General features: G+C 61.3%; 2 protein-coding genes across 5 annotated transcripts in view; both read right to left on the bottom strand.

The window, feature by feature from the left end:
• Positions 1-4,444, bottom strand: part of LOC138100261 (A.superbus venom factor 1-like) — a 29,926-nt gene extending 25,482 nt beyond the window's left edge. The window contains exons 1-7 of one of the 2 annotated variants that reach the window (XM_068998055.1): positions 4,338-4,444; positions 3,111-3,303; positions 1,565-1,724; positions 763-833; positions 577-671; positions 411-493; positions 241-331 (exon numbers count right to left, since the gene is read on the bottom strand). In XM_068998055.1, the coding sequence (XP_068854156.1) occupies positions 241-331; positions 411-493; positions 577-671; positions 763-833; positions 1,565-1,724; positions 3,111-3,303; positions 4,338-4,417 (773 nt within the window). In that variant the 5' untranslated portion in view covers positions 4,418-4,444. The remainder of the gene's footprint in view (positions 1-240; positions 332-410; positions 494-576; positions 672-762; positions 834-1,564; positions 1,725-3,110; positions 3,304-4,337) is intronic. The other variant, XM_068998054.1, reaches the window with a different exon arrangement.
• A 2,489-nt stretch (positions 4,445-6,933) lies between these two features.
• LOC138100260 (A.superbus venom factor 1-like) overlaps positions 6,934-24,851 on the bottom strand; it is a 29,999-nt gene continuing 12,081 nt past the window's right edge. For 2 of the 3 annotated variants that reach the window (XM_068998050.1, XM_068998051.1), the window contains 25 exons: positions 24,080-24,151; positions 22,965-23,165; positions 22,012-22,165; positions 21,529-21,614; positions 20,428-20,567; positions 20,137-20,349; positions 18,777-18,843; positions 18,186-18,272; positions 17,888-18,091; positions 17,195-17,270; positions 16,957-17,116; positions 16,222-16,317; positions 15,976-16,126; positions 15,387-15,550; positions 14,701-14,859; positions 13,420-13,570; positions 13,255-13,306; positions 12,689-12,776; positions 12,105-12,191; positions 11,391-11,496; positions 11,012-11,101; positions 10,430-10,516; positions 9,601-9,684; positions 8,660-8,795; positions 6,934-7,206 (listed from right to left, as the gene is read on the bottom strand). In XM_068998050.1, the coding sequence (XP_068854151.1) occupies positions 7,065-7,206; positions 8,660-8,795; positions 9,601-9,684; positions 10,430-10,516; positions 11,012-11,101; positions 11,391-11,496; positions 12,105-12,191; positions 12,689-12,776; positions 13,255-13,306; positions 13,420-13,570; positions 14,701-14,859; positions 15,387-15,550; positions 15,976-16,126; positions 16,222-16,317; positions 16,957-17,116; positions 17,195-17,270; positions 17,888-18,091; positions 18,186-18,272; positions 18,777-18,843; positions 20,137-20,349; positions 20,428-20,567; positions 21,529-21,614; positions 22,012-22,165; positions 22,965-23,165; positions 24,080-24,151 (3,053 nt within the window). In that variant the 3' untranslated portion in view covers positions 6,934-7,064. The remainder of the gene's footprint in view (positions 7,207-8,659; positions 8,796-9,600; positions 9,685-10,429; positions 10,517-11,011; positions 11,102-11,390; positions 11,497-12,104; positions 12,192-12,688; positions 12,777-13,254; positions 13,307-13,419; positions 13,571-14,700; positions 14,860-15,386; positions 15,551-15,975; positions 16,127-16,221; positions 16,318-16,956; positions 17,117-17,194; positions 17,271-17,887; positions 18,092-18,185; positions 18,273-18,776; positions 18,844-20,136; positions 20,350-20,427; positions 20,568-21,528; positions 21,615-22,011; positions 22,166-22,964; positions 23,166-24,079; positions 24,152-24,851) is intronic. The other variant, XM_068998052.1, reaches the window with a different exon arrangement.

The following is a 24,851-nucleotide window of genomic DNA, read 5'->3' on the forward strand; positions in this document are numbered from 1 at the left end:
CCCACTGCCAACCTCGCCCCCACACTGAGCTGTCACCCCATTGTCCCATGTCCCCATCCTGCCATCCCTGTCCCGTGTCCCACACCATCCCATCATGCCCTACCACCTCCACCACGCCACCCTGTGTCCCCCTCACCCTCCAGCCTGTCCCCGTGGACAGCAGCAGAGCAGAGCTGTCCCCTGTCCCCCCACCCCATCTCCACATGGGTGTGACCCCAGAGGGGACGGTCTTGGGGTCACCTGGCCAGGATGGACACCCGGAAATCCTGCTGGCGGTCGATGTACAGGAACTTCTCCTCGGGCTCCAGGGACACCTCAAAGCTCGGCAGCACTGCAGGGACGACATCGGTGACACCGGCGCCCCTTGGGGACAGTCCCCAGGGTCCCCCCTGCCCCCACCCTGCACCCACCGTATTCCTTGACCTCGAATTGGGTGCTGAAAACCTGATCCGGAGAATCCTCGAATTTGGCCGAAATCGTCCACATGCCCAGGCTGGAAGAGGGGACAGTGAGGAGACAGTGAGGGGACAGCGCCAGGGGTGTCCCCGGACCACCGCGGAGGGAGGTGACACCCACCTGACAACCTCAGGCAGATTGTGGTTGAGGGACATGATCCCGGTTTTCATCGGGGAAGACACCGGGACTTGTTTGATGATGACGTTGTCGGGCGTCTGAGGGGACACGCGGAGGGTGGGGACGATGGCTCAGGTGGCACCGTGTTACCCCCCTTGCGTCACCCCTGTGTCACCCAAGGGCACCCACCTTGACCTCCACGATGACCGTCTTGGCCACCGGCTGCATGAGGTGGTCCACGGTGAAGAGGCGGCAGAGGACTGGGAGGGGACAAAAGGGACAAGGTGAGAGGGGATGAGGACAGGGTGGGGACATGGGGCACTGGGAGGGGACACAAGAGACAAGGACAGGGTGGGGACATGGGGCACTGGGAGGGGACACAGGGGACAAGGTGAGAGGGGACAAGGACAAGGTGGGGACACCCAGCATTGGGACGAGACACAGGGGACAAGGTGAATGGGGACCATGAGGGGACACAGGGGACAGGGAGGGGACATGGGGGACAAGGTGACCACAAGGATGGGGATATCCAGCACTGGGAGTGGACATGGGGCACTGGGAGGGGACACAGGGGACAAGGTGAGAGGGGACAAGGACGAGGTGGGGACAGGGGGGACAAGGTGAGAGGGGACAGTGAGGGGACACTCGGCAATGGGAGGGGACACGGGGGACAAGGTGGGTGGCGACAGGATGGGGACAGTGGGTCCCCCTGGGGACATCATGGGGAGGTCCCCAAATGGGTGCTGGGGTCTTGCACTGCAAGGTGACACCGGCACTCCAAGGTGTCCCCAACCCCCTGCAGTGTCCTCACCCCCTGAGGTGTCCCCAGCCCCCTCTGAGGTGTGACAGGGAGATGTCCCCAGCCCCCTGAGGTGTCCCCAGCCCCCTGAGGTGTCCTCAGCCCCCTCCGAGGTGTGACAGGGAGATGTCCCCAGCCCCCCACAGTGTCGCCATCCCCCCGAGGTGTCCTCAGGTGTCCCCTGTGTCTCACCGGTGGCGCCGGGGGTGTAGATGGGTTTGTCGGTCTGCACGAAGATGTGGCCGCTCTGCAGGGACACCAGCAGCACCTTCTCCAGTGTCACCGTGCCCACCCGCGCTGTCACCGTCACAAACTGCTTCCCCTGTGCCTGTGGCAGCGCCTTGGCCGACACCTGCGGGGACAGGGGACGTTGGGGACATCCACGGGGACAGGGGACACTGGGGACACCTGCGGGGACAGGGGACACTGGGGACATCCACGGGGACAGGGGACACTGGGGACACCTGTGGGGACAGGGGACACTGGGGACACTGGGGACACCTGCAGGGACAGGGGACGCTGGGGACATCCACGGGGACTGGGGACACTGGGGACACCTGTGGGGACTGGGGATGTTGGGGACACCTGTGGGGACAGGGTATGTTGGGGACATCCACAGGGACTGGGGACACTGGGGACAGGGGATGTTGGGGACACCTGCGGGGACAGGGGACACTGGGGACACCTGTGAGGACAGGGGACGTTGGTGACACCCGTGGGGACAGGGGACACCGGGAGACACCCACACCACAAGGACAGGGGACATTGGGTGACACCCATGCCACAGGGACAGGACAGGGGACACCAGGTGACATCTGTGCCACAGGGACAGGAGACACTGCGTGGCAGCAGCACAACAGGGACAGGGGACACCAGGTGACAGCTGTGCCCAGGGTTGAGGACGCTGGGGACAGTCCCCAAGGACTCCAGGGTCACCATCCCCAAGGACCCCAGGAGTGACCATCCCTCTTGACATGGTGTGACGGCCCCCACGGACCCAGGGGGTGGTCACCACCCTCAAAATGGTGTGACCACCCCCAAAGACCCCAGGAGTGACCGTCCCCAAGGACGCCAGGGGTGACCATCCCCCTTGACATGATGTGATCGTCCCCATGGACCCCAGGAGTGACCACCCCTATGGACCCCAGAAGTGACCATCCCCCTTGACATGGTGTGACCCCAGGGGTGACCATCCCCATGGACCCCAGGAGTGACCATCCCCCTTGACATGGTGTGACCCCAGGGGTGACCATCCCCAGGGACCCCAGGAGTGACCACCCCCCTTGACATGGTGTGACCCCAGGGGTGACCATCCCCAGGGACCCCAGGAGTGACCACCCCTATGGACCCCAGGAATGACCATCCCCAAGGCCCCCAGGAGTGACCATCCCCAAGAACCCCAGGGGCGACCACCCCCCTTGACGTTGTGTGACCATCCCCGTGGAGCCCAGGAGTGACCACCCCCAAGGACCGCAGGAGTGACCGCCCCCATTGACATGGTGTGACCATCCCCATGGCCCCCAGGGGTGACCACCCCTATGGACCCCAGGAGTGACCGGCCCCATGGACCCCAGAAGTGACCAGCCCCCCGTGTCCCCCACCCCCCGGACATTCTCCACCCCAGGTTCAGGGTTCAGCCTCAGTTTCCCCTCCTGGGCAGTGACCGCTGGGACAATGACCCGGGGCAGTGACCACGGGGTGGTGGCAGTGACCACCATGCGGGGTGGGGACACCGTACCTTGATGGTGGCAGTGGCCATCATGCCCTCGGCCGGGCTCAGGGGCACCCGGACCTGGAACAGGACCTGGCGCTTCTGAGGGAAGTCCTGGACCATGAGCGAGGCCTCGGTGGCCGCGGTCAGTCCGGGGGCCTCCAGCACCACGCGCTCGTCCGTCTCCAGCCGCAGCACGGCTGGGGTCACCATTGTCACCCTGGGGACACCGTGGGGCTGTCGTGGGGCTCTGGGGGTGTCACAGCACCCAGAAACCCCAAAATCTCTCCCCACAGCACCCTCGGGACCTCACAAAGCCCTGGGGACCCCAAAATCTGTCCCCACAGCACCCTGGGGACCTCACAAAGTCCTGGGGACCCCAAAATCTGTCCCCACAGTGCCTCAGGGACCTCACAGAGCCCTGGGGCGTCACAGGACCCAGAAACTCCAAAATCTGTCCCTATATCACCTTGGGGACCTCACAGCACCCAGAAACCCCAAAATCTGTCCCCACAACACCCTGGGGACCTCACAGCACCCAGAAACCCCAAAATCTGTCCCCACAGCACCCTGGGAACCTCACAAAGCCCTGGGGTGTCACAGCTCCCAGAAACCCCAAAATCTGTCCCCACAGCACCCTGGGGACTTCACATTGCCCTGAAGACCCCAAAATCTGTCCCCACAGCACCCTGGGGACCTTACAAAGCCCTGGGGACCCCAAAATCTGTCCCCACAGCACCTTGGGGACCTCACAGGATCCAGAAACCCCAAAATCTGTCCCCGCAATGCCCTGGGCATCTTGTCGGACCCCATGAACCCCCCCAGCCTGCCCCATGGGCCTGAAACAACCTCAAATCCCCCATTACACCCCAGTATCCCTCACTGCCCCCCCAGTATCCCCCATTACACCCCAGTATCCCCCATTACACCCCAGTATCCTTCATTACACCCCAAATCCCACATTATATCCCAAATCCCCCATTACACCCCAGAACCCACCCAGGGGGGGCCTGGACAGGGAGGTCCCATTTGGGGCTGGGGGTCCCTGGGGGGTTTTTGGGGGGCTCCTGGATATGGGGGATCCGGGCTGGGGTGGGGGTGGGGGTCCCATGCGGGGTTGGGGGGATTTTGGGGGGGAAATCCTGAGGTTGGGATGGTCCCAACAAAGAGGATTTGATGGGGGAACCCCAGGGGAGATCCCGGGGGGGTTAAAAGAGGGGGTCCCATGGGTGGGGGTGGTCCCAAATCGCTCACAGCTGGGCGTGGGCGGGGGTCCCGAGCAGCACCAGGAGGCCGAGGAGGAGGAGGAGGAGGGGCAGCGCCGGGGCTCCCATGGCTGCAGGGTGGGGGGAGAGGGAACAGGGACAGTGGCCAGGGGGTCCCTTTATGGTGGCCCCGCTGGTTAATGGGTAACCCGAGCCCTGGGCCCACCCATGGGTGGGGGGAGGGGCTGCGGCCACCTGCGGCCCCTTGGGTGGGGGTGGGGGTGACACCCCTGGGACCCCCAAGACCCCCTGTGCCGGGGGGGGGGGGTGGCACCCGCTGGGGGGGTCCCGCAGCCTTGGGTGTCCCTGGGGAGGGGTTGGGAGCCCCCCGACCCCCGACCCCCCGACCCCCCCGAGGGGTGGGGGAGGGGCTGCCCAGATGCCCGGTCCTTCCTCATTTCGGGGAAGGCGCTGGCGAGGGGCCACCTCGGGGCTTGCGACATTGGCAGGGACACCAGAGGGGGGGTCACGACACGGGTGGGGGGGACACCAGGGGACACTGCTGGGACGGGGGGGGTGGGGAGAGTCCTCCCTGAGAGCCCCCCCCACCCCCCCAGTAGGTCATGGACACCTGGGTCCCCACGGAGACCCCTGGCAGGTCCTGGGTGAGCTCCTGGAGCCCTGGTAGGACCTGGACATCTGGGGCCCACCTGGACCCTTGGTAGGACATGGACGCCTGGGTCACCTCCTGGATCTCAGCACCTGAGTCCCCCCCCGAGACCCCTGGTAGGACCCGGACACCTGGGTCACCCCCTGAGACCCCAAACAGGTCCTGGGTCACCTCCAGGACCCCTGGTAGGACCCGGACACCTGGGTCACCTCCTGAGATCCCAAACAGGTCCTGGGTCCCCTCCAGGACCCCTGGTAGGACCTGGCCACTTGGTCCTCCCTGGATCTGGACACCTGGGTCCACCCTGAGACCCCTGACAGGTCCTGGACACCTGGTTCCACCTGGCCCTGGACACCTGGGTCACCTCCTGGATCTCAGCACCTGAGTCTCCCCTGGACCCCTGGTAGGACCTGGACACCTGGGTCCACCTGGCCCTGGACACGTGTGTCCCTTCCTGGACACTTGGTAGGACTCAGACACCTTGATCCCTGCTGGACCTGGGTCAACTCCAAACCCTTGGTAGAACCCCAACACCTGGGTCCCCCCTGAGACCCCCAACAGGTCCTGGACACCTGGGTCACCTCCTGGACTCCTGGTAGCACTTGGACATCTGGGTCCTCCTGGACCAGGACACGTGGTCCCCCCTGAACCTGGACATCTGGGTCCCCTCTTTGACCAAAATCCAGGTCCCTCCTTGAAAGACCCCTGAAAGAACCGGGACACCTGGACCCCTCCTGGACCCCCTGGATCCCTCCTTGACCACCCTGGGTCACCATGTCCAGACCTCCTGGGCCCCTCCTGGACCACCTGGGTCACCATGTCCAGCCAGCTGTACCCCTCCTTGTCCACCCTGGGTCGCCATGTCCAGCCAGCTGGACCCCTCCTGGACCACCTGGGTCGCCATGTCCAGACCCCCTGGACCCCTCCTTGACCACCCTGGGTCACCATGTCCAGCCAGCTGGACCCCTCCTGGACCACCTGGGTCACCATGTCCAGACACCTGGACCCCTCCTTGACCACCCTGGGTCACCATGTCCAGCCAGCTGGACCCCTCCTGGACCACCTGGGTCACCATGTCCAGACACCTGGACCCCTCCTTGTCCACCCTGGGTCACCATGTCCAGACCCCCTGGATCCTGATGTCTCTTACGGTGTCCCCTTGAGTCCCCCTACAGTGTCTCCATGACCCCAAAACCCTGGTGGAGCCCCCAGAACCCTCTTGTCCCCTACAAAGTCCCCCTGTCCCCTACAGTGTCCCCATGACCACACCAGCCCCTACAGAGTCCTGGTGGTGACACACATCCTAGTGTCCCCCATGGTCTCCCATGTCCCCTCTGGTGTCCCCATGACCCAACCAACCCCTAGGGAGCCCCCCCACCACCCCCTTGTCCCTTATAAACCCTCTATGTCCCCTATGGTGTCCCCACACCCCCTATGGTGTCCCCATGTCCCTTCATGATGTCCCTGTGGCCCTTCTGCTGTCCCCATGTTCCCTACGATGTCCCGATGACTCCATCAACCCCTATGGAGTCACCATCACCCTCTTGTCCCCTCCGGTGTCCCCATGTCCCTTATTGTGTCCCCCGTGTCCTCTATGGAGTCCCCACCACCCTCTCGCCCCCTCTGGTGGCCCCATGTCCCCTTTGGTGTCCCCATGGCCCCAGTGGTGTCCCCCTGTCCCCCATGGTGTCCCCATGTCCCTCCGTGGTGTCCCTGCCACCCCTCTGGTGTCCCCATGACTCCATCAACCCTATGGGGTCCCCACCACCCTCTTGCCCCTTCTGGTGTCCCCATGTCCCTTATCATGTCCCCATGACCCCTCTGGTGTCTCCATGTCCTCTGTGGTGTCCCCACCACCCACTGTCCCCGCTGGTGTCCCCATGACCCAGTTGATGTCCCCACCACCTTCTTCTGTCCTCTGGGGTCCCCGCCACCTCCCACATATCCCCCTCCACAGACACCCTGAGCCAGGTGCTCAGAAATGACTTTTTTAACAAAAAAATAAAGGGGAGGGAGGAGGGGACAAAAGGTGACCAAAAGGGTTGGCGACACCCGAGGGTTGGTGACACCCGAGGGTTGGTGACAACCCGGGGGCGGGGTGGGGACTCAGCTGGGACACCCGAAGAGGGTCATGGCCTCGGAGAACTCGACAAAGTCCTGGCAGCGTCCCTGCAGGGCGGGGTCCTGGCACGACTCCTCCGAGGGCCACTCCTCGAGCCACGTGTCCTTCCCGATCAGGTACGAGAAGCTGGGGACACAGGGGACAGTGATGGGGACACAGGGGACAGTGATGAGGACACGGGGGACAGCGATGGGGACACGGGGGACAGCGAGGGCAAGAGGGGCAGTGGGGACAGTGGGGGATATAGGGGAATGTTGGGGACTATGGGGACAACAGGAGACAGCAGGGGCAAGGGAGGCAGTGGGGACAATGGGGGGCAATGGGGACAATGGGGACCGTGGGGATATAGAGACATGGGGGATGGTGGGAACAACGGGGACAATGGGGACAATGGGGACAGTGGGGACAACGGGGACAGTGGGGACAATGGGGACAGTGGGGATATAGGGGACAGTGGGGATATAGGGGACAGTGGGGATAAAGAGACATGGGGGATGGTGGGAACAACGGGGACAATGGGGACAATGGGGACAGTGGGGACAACGGGGACAGTGGGGACAATGGGGACAGTGGGGATATAGGGGACAGTGGGGATATAGGGGACAGTGGGGATAAAGAGACATGGGGGATGGTGGGAACAACGGGGACAATGGGGATATAGGGGACAATGGGGACAACGGGGACAATTGAGGGCAATGGGGGCAATGGGGGCAATGAGGATATATGGGGACAATGGGGGCAGTGGGGACAATGGGGATATAGGGGACAGTGGGGACAACGGGGACAGTGGGGACAGTGGGAACAATGGGGGCAATGGGGGGCAACGGGGACAGTGGGGACAATGGGGGCAGTGGGGCAATGGGGATATTGGGGGACAGTGGGGACAACGGGGACAGTGGGGACAGTGGGAACAATGGGGGCAATGGGGGGCAACGGGGACAATGGGGACAATGGGGACAGTGGGGACAATGGGGGCAATGGGGACAATGGGGGCAGTGGGGACAACAGGGATATAGGGGACAGTGGGGACAATGGGGACAGTGGGGAGCAATGGGGATGTAGGGGACAGTGGGGACAATGGGGACAATGGGGATCTATGGGGACAATGGGGACAATGGGGATCTATGGGGACAATGGGGACAATGGGGCAGTGTCCCCTGTGTCCTCTTGCTGTCCTCACCTTCTCCCTCTGCTCCCTGTGTCCCCCTGTCCCCCGTCCCTCCCTGTCTCCATGTCTCCCCTGTCCCTGTGTCCCCCTCTCCCCTGTCCCCATATCCCCCGCCTTGTCCCCGTGTCCCTCCATCCCCTCTCTCCTGTCCCTGTGCCCTCCCCATCCCCATGTCCCTCACATCCCCATGTTCCCACATCCCCCCGTCCCCTCTCCCCTGTCCCTTTGTCTCCCCGTCCCCTCTCCCCACCCCAGTGTCCCCCTGTCCCCTCTGCCCCTGTCCCAGTGTCCCTCCCTGTCCCCACAGGCCCCTTCCACATCCCCCACACGTGTCCCTGTGTCCCCCCATGGCCTCCCGTGTCCCTTCCATGTCCCTCCCGTGTCCCCCCAGTGTCCCCCCAGTGTCCCTACTGTCTGCCGGTGACCCAGAGGTCGCTGGCCTGTCCCCAGACCAGGTAGTCCTGTCCCTTGCGCAGGTTCAGGCTGTCCCTGCACTGCTGGTGGCTCACGAATGTCCTGCTGCTGCCGGCGGGGTCCTCGTCCGTGCCTGGTCACCGTGTCACCGTGTCACCGTGTCACCTCCACCCCCCCAAACCGGGCAGCTGTGGTGGCCCCACCCCCTGCTGGCACCAGCTGTGGGTGGGACCAGGTCCCTCTGGCCTTGCCAGCAGCTTCGGGGGTCCCCAATGCACCTGGGTGGCACCGACCCCACCTGGGTGACATCAACTCATTTGGGTGTCCCCAACCCCCACCAGGGTAACCCCAAACTCCCTTGGGTGACACCAACCCCACCTTGGTGACGTCAGCCCCCTTGTGTGTCTCTAACCCACCCGGGTGTCCCCAAAACCCTTGAGTGACTTCAACTCCCACCTGCGTGTCCCCAGCCCCAGATGACCCTCACCGTGTCCCTCCACGGGGTGGCCTCGTCCCCCCGCAGGTGGCCGTTTCTCCCCCTTGGTGACCTTGTCACACCTGCCCTGTGGTGGCCTTGTCCCCCCCTTGGTGGCCTTTTCCCCCCCAGAGTGACTGTGTCCCTCCAAGGGTGGCCGTGTCTCCCTGAAGTGGCCATGTCCCCCTCTTGAGGTGACCTTGTCCCCCCACGATGTCCTTGTCCCTCTCAGGGTGGCCTTGTCCCCCAACAGTTCCTTTGTCCCCCCCACGGTTTCCTTGTCCCCCAAGGTGGCCTTGTGCCCCTCCTAGAGTGGCCTTTTCCTCCCCCATGGTGGCCTTGTTCCCCCCATGGTTTCCTTGTCCCTCCTGAGGTGACCCCGGGGTGGCTTTTTCACCCTCTTTGGTGGCCTTGTCCCCCCCCTCCCCGAGGTGGCCTTGCCCCCTGCTCGCGGTGGCCGTACCCATCTTGATGACCGACAGGACCTTCATGACGTAATTGTCGTGGGACGGGGTCTCCTCGCGGTCCACCAGCTTCACCTTGTACACTGCCAGGGGACACGGGGACAGCGCTGTCATCCCCGCTGGGGTGGCCCCCTTGCGTCCCTCCTTGCCCCTTTGATGTCCCCGATGTCCCCACCCACAGCCTTTCTGTCCCCAGCTCCACCCACCATGACCCAATGTCCCCAATGTCCCCAGTGCCCTCAATCCCTGCAATGTTCCCCAGCATTCCCAATGTTCCCAATGTCCTTGATGTCCCCAATGTCCCCACTGTCCCCAGTGTCCCCAATCCCCCATTGTCCCAAATGTCCCCAGTGTCCTTGATGTCTCCATTGTCCCCAATGCCCCCGATGTCCCCAATGTTTCCAGTCTCCAATGTCCCCAACCCCCAGTGTCCCCAATATCCCAAATGACCTTGATGTCCCCAGTATCCCCAGTGTCCCTGTTGTCCTTGTGTCCCCAATCCCCCATTGTCCCCAATGTTTCCAGTCTCCAATGTCCCCAACCCCCAATGTCCTCAATATCCCAAATGTCCTTGATGTCCCCAATGTCCCCAGTGTCCCCATTGTCCTCGTGTCCCCAATCCCCCATTGTTCCCAATGTTTCCAGTCTCCAATGTCCCCAACCCCCAATGTCCCCATTGTCCCCAATGCCCCCGCTGTCCCTGATGTTCCCCGTGACCCCAATGTCCCCAATATCCCCAATCCCCCAATGTCCCCAATGTCCCCAGTATCCCCCAGCACTGCCATCGCCCCCATTGTCCCTGCTGTCCCCACAGTCCCCATGTCCCACCAAAGTCCACTCCAGGCTCGCAGGCGAGCTGGATGCGTTGGTTGACGGTGATGGCCTCGTGCTGCTCCTGCCGCTTGAAGCAGCTCTCTGTGGGGACACGGGGACATCATGGGGACATCATGGGGACCCAGCCATGACAAGGTCAGGTCCGGCAGGGATGTGTCCCCATCGCAGTCATGACACGTGACATCTCATCAATGACGTGTCCCCACCACGGGCATGATGTGTCCCATTGTGGCAGGGACATGTCCCCATCATGACCATGACGTGTCCCACCACGGCAGGGACATGTCCCCATCACGGTCATGACATGTGACATCTTGCCATTGTGTCCCACCATGGCTGTGACTTGTCTCATCCTGGCCGTGACATGTCCCCATCATGACCGTGACGTGTCCCACCATGGCAGGGACATGTCACCATTGTGGTGGGGACACGTTTCCATCATGGCCATCAAGTGTCCCACCACATCAAGGTGTTCCATCATGGCCATGACATGGCCCCTCATGGCCATGGAGTGTCCCACCCTGCCAGTGCTGTCATCCCATCCCACCCCCCGTGTCCCTGTGTCCCCAGCGTCACCTTCGGCACAGCGACAAACGTCCCCCTGGCAGATCTTGTTCAGTTTCCCTCCCTCCTTGTCCGGGTGGTAGAACCGGGTGCAGCGATCATCTGTGGGGACACGGGGACATCTGGGACATCAGGGGACATGGGGGGACAGCAGGGGACATCAACCGGGGCCCAGCAGGAGGTGTGGGGACAGGGTGGTGACATTGGGGTGGGGACGCTTAGCGGGGGATGAGAGGGGACACAGAGCGAGGAGATCAGTGGGACGAAAGCACAGGAGGGGACATGGAGGGGACTTCAGAGGGTGTGGGGGTGGAGGGGACCCGAGGATGACCCAGGGGACCCCAGGGTGATCCAGGTGACAAGGGTGACCCAGGTGACCCGGCTGACACACCGATGCTGTAGTAGCTGTAGACGCTGACAGCCGCGGGCTGGATCAGCCCCACCTGGAACCTCTGGTGGGCCTTGAAGGCGAAGCACTCCTGGGCCTTGTGAGACACCTGGGGACAGTGCGGGGACACGGGGACGTGGGGGTGGCCCTCAGACAGTGAAGCACCTCCCCAACCCTCTGGTCCTGTCCCCAGCCATGTCCCCGTGCTGTCCCCACCCATCACCTGGAGCTGTCTCTGTCCTCGTCACCACCTTGAGACTGTTTCTGTGTCACCCACTTCTGTCCCCAACACTGTCTGTCCCCATCCCATCCTTGCCCCCCTCCTGTCCCTGCCCATGTCCCCAACTCCCTCCTGGTCCCTGTCCCATCCTGTCCCTGTCACCATCCCTGTCCTCTCACATCCCTGTCCCATCTTGTCCCTGTCCCCATGTCCCTCCTGTCCCCAATGTCCTCTGTGTCCCCACCTTCATCACCATCCTTGTCCCCTTCTGTCCCTGCCCATGTCCCCAACTCCCTCCTGGTCCCTGTCCCATCTTGGTCCCTGTCCCATCCCTGTCCCATCATGTCCCCATTCCTCTCCCATCTTGTCCCCATCCAGTCCATGTCCTGTCCTATCCCTGTCCCATCTTGTCCCTGTCCCCATCCCTGTCCTGTCCCTGTCCCCATCCCTTTCCCCACCTCCCAGTTCCTACCCCAGTGTCCCCTCCGTGTCCCCACCTTGTCCAGGTAAATGATGACGTTGCTCCGCTCCGTTCCCTGATCCAGCTCGAACTTGGAGATGTACCTGTCCACCCCCTCGGACAGCTGGGGACACGGGGGACAGCGTCACACTGGGCACGGGGAACACGCGGAGACACGCGGGGACATGTGGGGACACAGGGACACTGTGACATGAGGGACATGCAGGGACATGCGGGGACACTGGGGACGCTGTGACACCGGGAACAGGGGACATGCAGGGACACATAGGGACACCGGGGGACACCATGACACCAAGCATGGGGGACATGCAGGGACACGTGGGGACACACCGTGACACCACGGGGACATGTGGAGACAGGGTGACATGAGGAACGCAGGACATGTGGGGACATGTGGGGACATGTGGGGACACAGAATGGCATCAGGACATGGGGACACACGGGGACACGGTGACACCGGACATGTGGGGACACCCAGGGACAACAGGGATGTGGGGACATGTGGCAGTGCAGGGACATGGTGACACACAACGGCACAAAAACGTGGGGTCCCCTGTCTCCCCCAGGTCCCCCTGGGTGTCCCCATGTCCCCACACTGACCCTCCTCAGGTCCTGGACATCCGGTGAGAAGCCCGTGAGCATGGACACGTCCAGGATGGACATAGTGGCATCCACGGTGTCCAGGTACCTGTGGGGACAGGGCTGAGGCCACTCCCCAACCACCCCAGTGTCCCCAGTGTTCCCATTCCCAAGGGTCCCCATGGGACCAGGTGGGGGCTGAGCCCTGTGTGTCCCCGTTGTCCCCATCCTTTCCCTGACATCCCCGTGTCCCCATTCCTCTCCTTGTCCCCAATGTCCCCATCCTTCTCCCTCACATCACTGTCCCCAATGTCCCCATTCCCCTTCCTGTCCCCAGTGTCCCCATTTCCCTCCCTGTCCCCAGTGTCCCCATCCTAACCCTGATGTCCCTGTCCCCAATGTCCCCATTCCCCTTCCTGTCCCCAATGTCCCCATTCCCCTCCCTGTCCCCAGTGTCCTCATCCTTCCCCTGATGTCCTTGTCCCCAGTGTCCCCATTCCCCTCTCTGTCCCCAGTGTCCCTCCCTCCCACTCCCCTCCCTGTCCCCTCCCTGTCCCTGCCATCCCCGCCATCCCCAGTGTCCCCACCTGGTGCAGATGGTGATCTTGACGGACCTGATGACATCCTCCTCTTCCTTGCCTGGGTGGGGACAACAAGGGGACATTGAAGAGGAGACGGGGTGCACAGAGGGGAGGCGGGGAGGGGCTCGGGGGGACACAGCGAGGACAGGGAGGGGACAGTTGGGGACTCACCCATGTTCACCTCCTCCACGTTCACACTCAGGTCGAAGTTGTCACATTTGTTGTCCTTCTCGGGGACCTTGGCGTGGTACACGGTCACCACTGTCATTGTCCCCTTGCCCACGCCCTCGGCCTTCACCGTGAATTCCTCATTCAGCTTGGTCTGAGGGGACAGGGGACGTTGGGAAGGGACAGGGATGTCCCCAGGAGGGACAGGAAGGGGTGTGTGGGGACATGGAGGGGACATAGAAGGGACGGGGACAGGCAGGACATGGAGGGGGTGACAGCGTTGCAGAGATAGAGGGGACAGGGATGTTGAAGGACACAGAGGGGACATGAAGATCAGGAGGACAAGGAGGTGACAGGGATATTGCAGGTCACGCAAGGGAGGGGACAAGCTCAGCCTGAGACATGGAGGTGACAGGGACATCCCAGGGAGGGGACAAGGTCATCCTGGGACATCCCAAGCCTTGCAAGGACACAGAGGGGACAGGACATGGAAGGGACAAGGACAACCAAGGCCATGGTGAGGGGGCAGGATGGTGCTGGGACTCAAAGAGGCCCAGAGGTGACAGAGACAGAGTGACAGGGTGACATGGTGACAGGGTGACATGGCACAAGGTCATCCTGGGACATCCCAAGCCTTGCAAGGACACAGCGGGGACAGGACATGGAAGGGACAAGGACAACCAAGGCCATGGTGAAGATACAGGATTATCCTGGGACATAAAAGTGACAGGGTGACAGGTGACAGGGACAAGGGTGCCGGGTGCCAAGGTCATCCTGGGACATCCCAAGCCTTGAGAAGACACAGAGGTGACAGAACACAGAAGGGACAAGAACAACCAAGGCCATGGTGAAGGGACAGGATTGTCCCAGGACATGAGGAGACCCAGAAGGGACAGGGAAAAGGTGCCAGGGTGCCAGGGTGACAAGGCCGCAGGGGACAAGGTCACCCTGGGACATCCCAAGCCTTGAGAAGACACGGAGGAGAGAAAACGTGGAACGGACATCGAAGGAACATGGAAGGGACAAGAACAACCAAGGCCGTGGTGAGGGGACAGGAGTGTCCTGGGACATAAGGAGACCCAGAGGTGACAGTGACAGGGTGACAAGGCCACAGGGGACAAGCTCAACCTGGGACATCCCAAGCCTTGAGAAGACACAGAGGTGACAGAACACAGAAGGGACACGAACAACCAAGGCCACGATGAGGGGACAGGATTATCCTGGGACATGAAGGTGACACATGGCAGGTGCCAGGTGCCAGGTGCCAGTGCCAGGGACAGGTACCTCGGTGGAGCGTGCCACCAGTGCGTTGCGGTTCTCGATGCGGTACTTGACGGGGCTGGCGCGGCGCGGCAGCAGCACCGACACATCCAGCTCCAGCTGCTGCTGGGCCTCTGTGGCCACCTGGTACTGGGCCAGCGCTTGGAACACCAGGATGGTGGCCTGAAGGGACAGCAGGGTCACCAGGGCTTGGGGACAATGAGTGGAGAGCCCACAAGCGCTTCTGAGTGGACACCGGAATCACTGGGGTCACCAGGGCTTGGGGACACCAGCTGTGTGTCCACCTAGTACCGGGTCAGCACTTGGAACACCAGGATGGAGGCCTGAGGGTCACCAGTGTCACCAGGACTTGGGGACAATGGGTGGAGAGCCCACAAGGGCTTCTGAGTGGCTGAGGGCATGCCAGAGTCGTCAGGGTCACCAGGGCTTGGGGACACCAGTTGGAGTGCCCACAATGGCTCCTGGGTGGCCTGGTGGCCTGAGGGTCAGCGGTGTCACCAGGGCTTGGCGACATTGGCTGTGTGTCCACATGGTACTGGGCCAGCCCTTGGAACACCAGGGTCACCCCTGAGGTGACCCCCATGCCCTGAGATGTCTCCAAAACCACAACTCCCATCCCTGTCATCCCCAGGGCCACCAGGTGCCCCTGAGATGTCCCCGTGGGTGGCTGGGGGTGTCCCATGTCCCACCTGGGTGGAACCGTAGCCGCCTCCATAGTAGTTCTGCTGAGCGAGCCACCGGACCACCGGCCCTGCCAGCTCCGACTTCTTCATGTGCACCAGGGCCAGCAGCGCGTAGGACGTGGCCTCAATGTTGTAGGTGCGGGCATTGCGCTCCTCCCAGCTGGCCCCGTCTGCGGTGACACCGGGGACACCCTCAGACACCAGGGACCCCACAGCCACCTCACCCCGAGCCCAAATTATAACCCCGGGTGAGGCGTCTCCTCTGGGGGATCCAAAACCACTTCTGGAGAACCTCATGAGAACCCAAAACCACCTCTTCTGACCCCAGTTTCAACCCTTTGGATCCCAAGGTGAAGGTGTCACCTTTGAGAATGTCAGGAGGACCCAAACCCACCTCCCCTGACCACAGTTTCCACCCCCAGGTGAGACTTCAATTCTGGAGAACCTCATGAGAACCCAAAACCACCTCCCCTGACCCCAGTTTCCACCCCCTCTTGAGGTGTCACCTTTGGAGAACCTCATGAGGACCCAAAATCTCATAAGGACCCAAAACCACCTCCTTTCACTCCAATTTCAGCCCCAACTGAGGCATCACCTTTGGAGAACCTCATGAGGACCTTCTCGCTCTTGAGCTTCCCGGCCAGGGCCAGCGCGTAGGATGCCAGGGCCACCGTGTAGGGCCGGGCCAGCTGCTCATAGCGCCGGGCCAGGAAGTTGGCAGCTTTGTTGATGCTCTCGTCCAAGCTCTGGGAATAAAGGACGGAAAATTTGGGATCTCAGGTGGCTTCCATGAGGGCCTGGCACCTCAGGAATGTCCCTGCCCCGACATGGGGTCACTCACGTTAACGTGGTCCTTGCAGGTGTCCCGTGCCTCCTCCAGGGCGATGAGGACGAAAGCGGTGAGGGACACCTCAGGCTCGGCGCCTACGTAGCCTCCCTGGGGGATAAAAAAGAGGGAAAAATCCTCGGGATCAGGGTTTTCCCAGCGAGTTCTGCCCCACCCAATGCTCGGCCATGCCCCAGGAACCCATTCCAAAAATCTGTCCTTGACCAGGCCAAGGGACACCCAAGGGACACTCAAAGAATCCCCAAGGGACACCCAAGGAATGTCTGACCTTCACCTGACCTTCACGCAAGGAACACCCAAGGGATACCCAAAGAACCCCCAAGGAACACCCGAGGAATTCCTGAGGTTCACCTGACCTTCCACCAAAGAACACCCAAAACCCAACCGAACTTCACCCAGAGAACACCCAAGGAATTCCTGAGCTTCACCTGACCTTCACCCCAGGAAAGTCCAAGGAACACCCAAGGACCATCTGACCTTCACCCAAGCTTCACCCAAGGAAAACACCTCAACTTCACCCGAAGTTCACCTGACCTTCAGCCGAGGAATACCCAAAACCCACCCAAACTTCACCCAAGGAACACCCAAGAAATTCCTGAGGTTCACCTGACCTTCACCCCAGGAACACCTAAAGCCCACCCAAGACCCTCCCACTCTTCACCTGACCTCCACCTGAGGTCCTCCCAACCTTCAGCCACCAGCAGTGACAGGGTTGAGGTGTCCCCCTACCAACATCTCCTTCTGGATAACGGGAGCGTCCTCCTGGAAGACTCCATCCGGCTTCTGCTTGTTGAGGATGAGCCACTTGACGGGGCCGCAGATCTCGCTGTGCTCGATGTCCGTCAGCTTGCGGGCCATGGCGAACACCTTGACCACGTAGGCGGTCAACCTGGGGACGGGGACACCTGAGCGTCGCGTCCAGGCCTGTCACCCGAGCCAGGTGGTGGCAGTGGCAGCAGGACCTCACCAGGTGCTGGAGGGGCGGCGGATGAAGGCGGCGTAGGAGCTGTCGGGCTTGCGGTAGGCCAACTGTTGGGTGTAACCTGCGAGGAGATGGACGTTGGTCAATGCAAGGGGTGGCCGGGGGTGGCTTCAGGCCACCAAGGTCCTCCAGTCATTGGTCAATGCGAGGGGTGGCCGGTGGTGGCCGGCAGTGGCCTCAGGCCACCAATGTCCTCCAACTCTTGGTCAATGTGAAGGGTGGCCAGGGGTGGCCTCAGGCCACCAATGTCCTCCAACCCATTGGTGAATACAAGGAGTGTCCAGGGGTGGCCTCAGACCACCAGTGTCCTCCAACTGTTGGTCAACCTGAGGGGTGTCCAGGGGTGGCCTCAGGCCACCAACACCCTCCAACCATTGGCCAAGAGAAGGAACACCTGGAGGTGCCCTCAGGCCACCAACGCCCTCTAACTGTTGGTCAACACAAGGAGCACCCACCCAAGCTGAGGAAGCCTTGGGCCACCAACCCACTCAGGAGCCCATCCCAGTGCAAACCAGTAACTCCAGAAACCCCAAACTGGTGGCACCCAACCCAGGTCTCCAGAGGGGCGACCTCCTGCACCACCTCAGAAGATAGGGACATTTTGTGACCCGAGAGCGGCCACTGAGGGACATTCCCACCCTTTTGAGGACATTCCCACCCTTTTGGGGCTGTTCCCACCTTTCCTGATCAGCTCGATGGCCTCGGCCCGGCGGTCGATGCCGAAGTTCTCCCACTGCATGGTGTTGTCCAGGTAGTGGACAGCGATGACCGTGGGCGTCAGGGCGATCATGTTCTGCTCCCCGCAGCCCGACGGGGTCACGATCAGGTGCTTCAGCTTGGCCCCGTCGATGGCCTTCTCCACGATGATGGACACGGGGTTGCCTGGGCCACAAGGGGACGTGTCACACCCGAGGATGTCCCTCCCGCCTGTCCCCTCCTGGGTTGTCCCCACCGGTGTCCCCTCCCCGGCGCTCACCTTGGATGCTGACTTTGGTCTCCGACTCCGTGTTGGGGACGATGTCCGAGAGATCCGCGGCCTTCACTCGCTCCTCCTGCACCCCGTCTGTGGGATGGGGTGGACGTGGGTGACCCCAAATCCTCCCCGTGTCCCCCCCAGTGCTCAACCCTGAGGTGACCCAGCCCTGCCCCACATCAGGGTGTCCCTTGTCCCTCCAGACCTTCCAGGGTCACACCAGGATGTCCCTTCTCCCTTGAAATGCCCCAGCTCTGTGGTGATGGGATGGCTCTTGGCCCCAAAGATGCCCCAAACCCACAGTGGGCCTTCCCTGGTCCCTCAAGATGTCCCAGACCCAGTGGGGTGTCCCTTGTCCTCCAAGATGTCCCAAATTTGCTCTTGGGGGTACATCCTCCATCCCCTAAGATGTCCCAGACCCACAGTTGGACTTCCTGGTTCCTCAAGATGTCCCAGACCTGCTCTTGGGGGTACCTTCTCCATCCCCTGAGATGTTCCAGCCTCACAGTGGGACCTCCCTTGTCCCTGAGGTGCCCCCAGACCCCGACCCAGGCGAGTCCCCCTATGGGGCCGAGCTCAGCCGCGGTCACTCACTGACTCCCTTCTTCTGTGGGTCCAGCTCGACGATCTGCACTGTCTTCTCCAGCCGCATCCCCTCGGGCTGCCCAGGGCAGAGTCCGGTGCTGAAGGTGGGGCTGGGTTTGGGGTCCTCCCCTTCCCAACCCCTCTGGACCGGCCGGGAAAGGCCTCCCAGTATAAACCAGCACCCCCAGCTCAGGTGGACACACTGGGACAGCCCCAGGAGGCCACACATGGCCATCCTGAGGGGACAATCCTTCATCCCAGGATGAACCAGAATTACAGAATCAACCAGGTTGGAAAAGACCTTTGAGATCATCGAGTCCAACCTGTGACCCATCACCACCTTGTCACCCTGACCATGGCACCGAGTGCCATGTCCAGTCTTGAACACCTCCGGGGATGGGGACTCCACCACCTCCCTGGGCAGCCCCTGCCAATGTCCAACCACCCTTTCTGTGAAGAACCTCTTCCTAATGTCCAGCCTAAACCTCTCCTGGCATAGCTTAAGGCTGTGTCCTCTTGTCCTGTCACTGGTCACCCAGGACAAGAGATTGACCCCCACCTGGCTGCCCCCTCCTGCCAGGGAGTGGTGGACAGTGATGGGGTCACCCCCGAGCCTCCTCTTCTCCAGGATGAACAACCTTGGAGCACTTGTGCTCCAAGCCCCTCACCAGCCTTGTTGCCTTTCTCTGGCCACTCTCCAGCCCCTCAATGTCCATCCTAAATTGGGGGCCCAGAACTGGACACAGCACTCGAGGTGCGGCCCAACCAGTGCTGAGTACAGGGGGACAATCCCTGCCCTGGTCCTGCTGGCCACTCCATTCCTGATCCAGGCCAGGTGCCATTGGCCTTCTTGGCCACCTGGGCTCATGTCCAGCCTGATGTCCATCAGTGCCCCCAGGTCCCTCTCTGCCCGGCTGCTGTCCAGCCACTCTGTCCCCAGCCTGTGGCCCTGCAGGGGTTGTTGTGGCCAAAGTGCAGGACCCGGCACTCGGACTCGTTGAACCTCCCATGGTTGGGTTTGTCCCTTGTCCCCAGCCTGTCCTGGTCCCTGTGCAGAGCCCTCCTGCCCTCCAGCAGATCCACACTCGCTCCCAGCTTGGTGTCATCTGCAGATTCGCTGATGGTGGACTCAATCCCCCCCATCCAGATCATCAATAAAGATATTAAATAAAGATATTGACTCATAATAAAGTCATCAATAAAGACATTAAATAAAAACACTAAATTGATGAAGATATGAAGCAGGACTGGCCCTACACCTTGGGGACACCACTGGTGACCAGAGGTGGCACCATTCCCCACCACACTGAAGAAGGACACAGGGACATCACCGTGCCGGGGACACCTCAGGGACACCACCATCACTCACCACGACTCTGAGCTTCTTCTTGACCCCATCGCCCATGTACTGGTTGCGGACGGCCGCCTTGACCTCGATGTCCAGCAGGCCGAGCTTGAGGGGGACGATGACGAAGGACACGGTGCGCGAGGACTCGGCCTTCATGCGCAGCACCTGCTGGTAGCGCTGCTTGGCCGTGGAGGGGCTGCACAGGTCGGGGTTGTAGATCAGCTCCACGCGCACCTGGACGGGGACAGTGGGGGGGTCACACCTGTGGTCCGGGGAGGGTCACGGCGTCCCCAGAAAATGTCCCCAACTGACCGTGATGTCGTGCAGCCAGTAGTTGTAGAGGATGGCGCGGATCTCCACCTGCTCGTTCCTCACCACCAAGTAGGGCAGGCGGAGGTCGATGAAGAAGTCCTTCATCACCGTGATCTCGTAGGGGTCGGCCACGCACAGCCCTGGGGTTGGGGACATGTGGGTTTGGGGTTGGGGGACACCTCGTGTCCCCAGGGCAGCCCAGAGGCCTTCAGAGGTCCGTGGAAGCCCAGGGAGTCCTCACAAGGTTTAGGGGATCCATCAAGAACTGTGGGATCCTCTTAAGGTTTAGGAGATGCCTCAAGTCCCATGGAGTCCTCCCAAGGTTTAGAAGGTTCCTCAAGCCCCAGAGAGTCTTCCTAAAGTTTAGGGGATCCCTCAAGTCCCATTGAGTCCTTCCAAGGTTTGGGAGATCCCTCAAATCCTATGGGGTCCTCCCAAGATTTAGGGGATTCCTCAAGTCGCAAGGAGTTCTCCCAAGGTTTAGAAGATTCCTCAAGTCCCATTGAGTCCTTCCAAGGTTTAGGGGATTCCTTGAATCCCAAGGAATTCTCTCAAGCTTTAGGGGATCCCTCAAGTCCCACTGAGTCCTCCCAAGTCCCATGGAGTTCTCCCAAGATTTAGAGGATCCCCCAAGTCCCATCAAGTCTTCCCAAAGTTTAGGAGATCCCTCAAGTCCTATGGGGTCCTCCCAAAGCTTAGAAGATCCCTTCAGTCCCAAGGAGTCTTCCCAAGATTTAGGGGATTCCTCAAGTCCCATTGAGTCCTCCCAAGGTTTAGGAGATCGCTTGAATCCCAAGGAATTCTCCCAACATTTAGGGGATCCCTTAAGTTGCATGGAATCCCCCCAAGATTTAGGGGACCCCTCAAGTCCTATGGGGTCCACCCAATGTTTAGAGGATCCCTCAAGACCCAAGGAGATCCCTCCAATCCCAAGGACGGCCACCAAACTTTGGGGCATCCCCACCTCAGATTTTGGAGATACCTCAAATCCCAACAAACCCCTCCAGGTTTTAGGGGACCCTTCAGGTCTCAGGGACCTCCGCCAAGGTTTGGGGGATTTCTTTGACCCCAGAAACTCCCTCATCCTCCATGACCCCATACCCTTGGAAGGGGAGAGGCTGACGGCCAGGACCTCCCAGGTGGTGATGGAATCCTTCAGGTACACGGGCAGCGTCTTGGCCGAGACCCTGGAGAGGACAGGAGTGACCAAGGGGGTCAGGGCCCACCCCAGGCCAGGCTCAGGGGGTGTCACCATGGGACTTCCCTTGTCCCCAGAGATGTTCCAGACCCACTGTGGGACTTCCTTGGAACCCAAGGATGTCCCAAACCCACAGTTAGACTTCCCTTGTCCCCACAGATGTCCCAGACCCCCAAGCAGGACCAGAAGCTTGGAGATGACCCCTGAGTGGATCAAGGGGTCCTGAGGCAGCTCCAGGGGATCAGCAGTGACCTTTGTCCGGATTTGGGGTGACCATAACTGGTCTCCAGAGATGTCCGAGCTGGCCAGGGAGGGGGTGACCATGCCCAGGCTGGGCTGTGGGGTGGGAGGGTTGTGGGACCAGTGGTCCAGGGGTCCAGGCTCACCCCAGCTCGTTGGGTGGCTCCGTCAGCTGCTCCACCTGCCACAGCCAACTCTCGGGGAAGAGGCTCCGCGAGACGATGTCGCTGTCCGACAAGAACGGACTGTCGTCCTCCTGGCCTGAGGGTGGTGACATCGGCCTTCTCGAGCCTCCGACCCCTGAGCGGAGCCGGTATCACCGCAGCGCCACCCCAGTGCCATCCCATCACCACCTCTGGTCTTGCCCAAGCAAGGCCACCCAACCGCCACCCAAGCGTTGCCCAATGTTCATCCAAGGGTTGTCCAAGGACAGCACAAGGAACCCCCAAAGGTCACCTGACCTTCACCCAAAGAGCACCCAGGGAATGCCTGAACTTCACCCAAAGAAGACCAAGGGAACACCCAAGGAATGACCGAGGAACGCCCAAGGAAAGACCAAGGAACACCCAAGGAACATCTGACCTTCACCCAAGCTTTGCCCAAGGAAAACGCCTCAACTTCACCTGACCTTCACCAAGGAACACCCAAAACCCACCCGAGACCCTCCTAACCTCACCCAAGCTCCATCTGAGGAACACACAAGGAATTCCTGAGGTTCACCTGACCATCACCCAAAAACCACCCACAGAATTCTTGAGGTTCACCTGACCTTCACCCAAGGAACACCCAAGGAAAGTCCAAGGAACACCCAAAGAATGCCCAAGGTTCACCTGACCTTCACCAAGGAACCCCCAAAACCCACCCAAGACCCTCCTAACCTCACCCAAGCTCCACCTGAGGAACACCCAAGGAACGCCTGAGCTTCACCTGACCTTCCCCCAGGCAAAGTCCAAGTCCAAGGAAAGTCCAAGGAACACCCAAGCTTCACCTGACCTTCACCAAGAAACACCCAAACCCCACCCAAGACCCTCCCAAGTTCCACCTGAGGTTGCCCCAACCTCCCCCAACCTTCTCCCACCCCCCATGGCCCAAAACTTGCTTCTGGCCAGCCCGGTGCTGGGCGACTGCTTCTGCTGGTCCCGCTTGGCCTTGATGTATCTGCAGCAGTCGAGGAAGGCGCGGACGCAGGACTCGCCCTCCTGGATGTACTCGGTCCTCTGCTCACAGCTGTGTCCCATCGGGTTGTCCCTCATCCCGTCCTCGCAGCACTTCCGCTCCAGCTTGTCCGAGTACTCAGCCGCTGCCGGACACACCGGGACAGGGCTGGGACCGGCCCCGGTGGCACCGGCATGGGGACCTCGGGGGTGTGGGACACGCTGGTGGCTCTCTGGGATATGGGACACTCTGGTGGTGTTTGGGACAAGGGACGCTCTGGTGGCTCTTGGGGATGGGGGACATTCTGGTGGTCTTTGGGGCATGGGATACTTTGGTGGTCTTTGGGATATGGGATGCTCTGGTGGCCCTCAGTGACATGGGACACTGGTGGTTTTTGGGATATGGGACACTCTGGTGGCCCTCAGGGATATGGGAAACTTGGTGGCCTCTGGGATATTGGCATTGACTGGGACATGGGACACTCTTGTGGCCCTCAGGGACATGGGAAACTGGTGGCCTTTGGGACATGGGACATTGGTATTGACTGGGACATGGGACACTCTGGTGGCCCTCGGGGATGTGGGAAACTCTGGTGGCCTTTGGGACATGGGACATTGGCATTGACTGGGACATGGGACACTCTGGTGGCCCTCAGGGACATGGGACATTGGTATTGACTGGGACATGGGACACTCTGGTGGTCCTCGGGGATGTGGGAAACTCTGGTGGCCTTTGGGACATGGGACATTGGTACTGACTGGGACATGGGACACTCTGGTGGCCGTCAGGGATGTGGGAAACCCTGGTGGCCCTCAGGGACATGGGACACTCCGGTGGCCTTTGGGATACGGGACATTGGTATGGACTGGACATGGGACACTGTTGTTCCTCAGGGACGTGGGACACTCCGGTGGCCTTTGGGACCCAGGGGATGCTGTGGTGGCACCAGGGACAAGGGACACCTTGGCACCCTCAGGGACAAGGGACACAGGACACCGCAGTGGGACATGGGACACCCGCAGTGTTCCTGGGGACAAGGGACACCCCAGTGCCACCTACCCTTGGTGCCCTTGTACTCGGCGAGTGCCAGCGAGCGGCGCTTGCGTTTGGCAGGCTGGGGACACTGGAGCTCTGGGGACAGAGGGGACACAGCGACGCAGGTGTCACATCCCAAAGTTCAAGGTCACTTCCCCCATCCCTGAGGTGTCACCTCTCCCCTCCCCGAGGTGTCACATCCCTGAGGTGTCACCTCCTTGAGGTGTCACCTCCCCCATCCCTGAGGTGTCACATTTTCCTGTCCTTGAAATGTCACATCCTTGAGGCGTCACCTGTCCCATCCCGTAAGTGCCACCTCCCCTCTCCCTGAAGTGTCACCTCCCCTGTCCCCAAGATGTCACCTTCCCCATCCCCAAGGTGCCACATCCCTGAGATGTCACATCCTTGAAGTGTCACCTCCTCCTTCCCTGAGTGCCACCTCCTCCATGCCCAAATATCACCTCCCCCACTCCCGAGGTGCAACATCCCTGAGATGTCACTTCCTCCATCCCTGAGCAGCCACCTCTCCCGTCCTCGAGGTGTCACCTCCTCCACCCCTGAGATGTCACCTCTCCCATCCCCGAGATGTCACCTCCTCCATCCCTGAGCTGCCACCTCTCCCATCCCCGAGGTGTCACCTCTCCCATCCCCGAGATGTCACCTCCTCCATTCCTGAGATGTCACCTCCTCCATCCCCTAAGTGTCACCTCCTCCATCCCTGAGATGTCACCTCCTCCATCCCTTAGCTGCCACCTCTCCCATCCCTGAGATGTCACCTCCTCCATCCCTGAGATGT

This window comes from Aphelocoma coerulescens, chromosome 30 (assembly GCF_041296385.1).
Source record: "Aphelocoma coerulescens isolate FSJ_1873_10779 chromosome 30, UR_Acoe_1.0, whole genome shotgun sequence".
Lineage (NCBI taxonomy): Eukaryota > Metazoa > Chordata > Aves > Passeriformes > Corvidae > Aphelocoma > Aphelocoma coerulescens.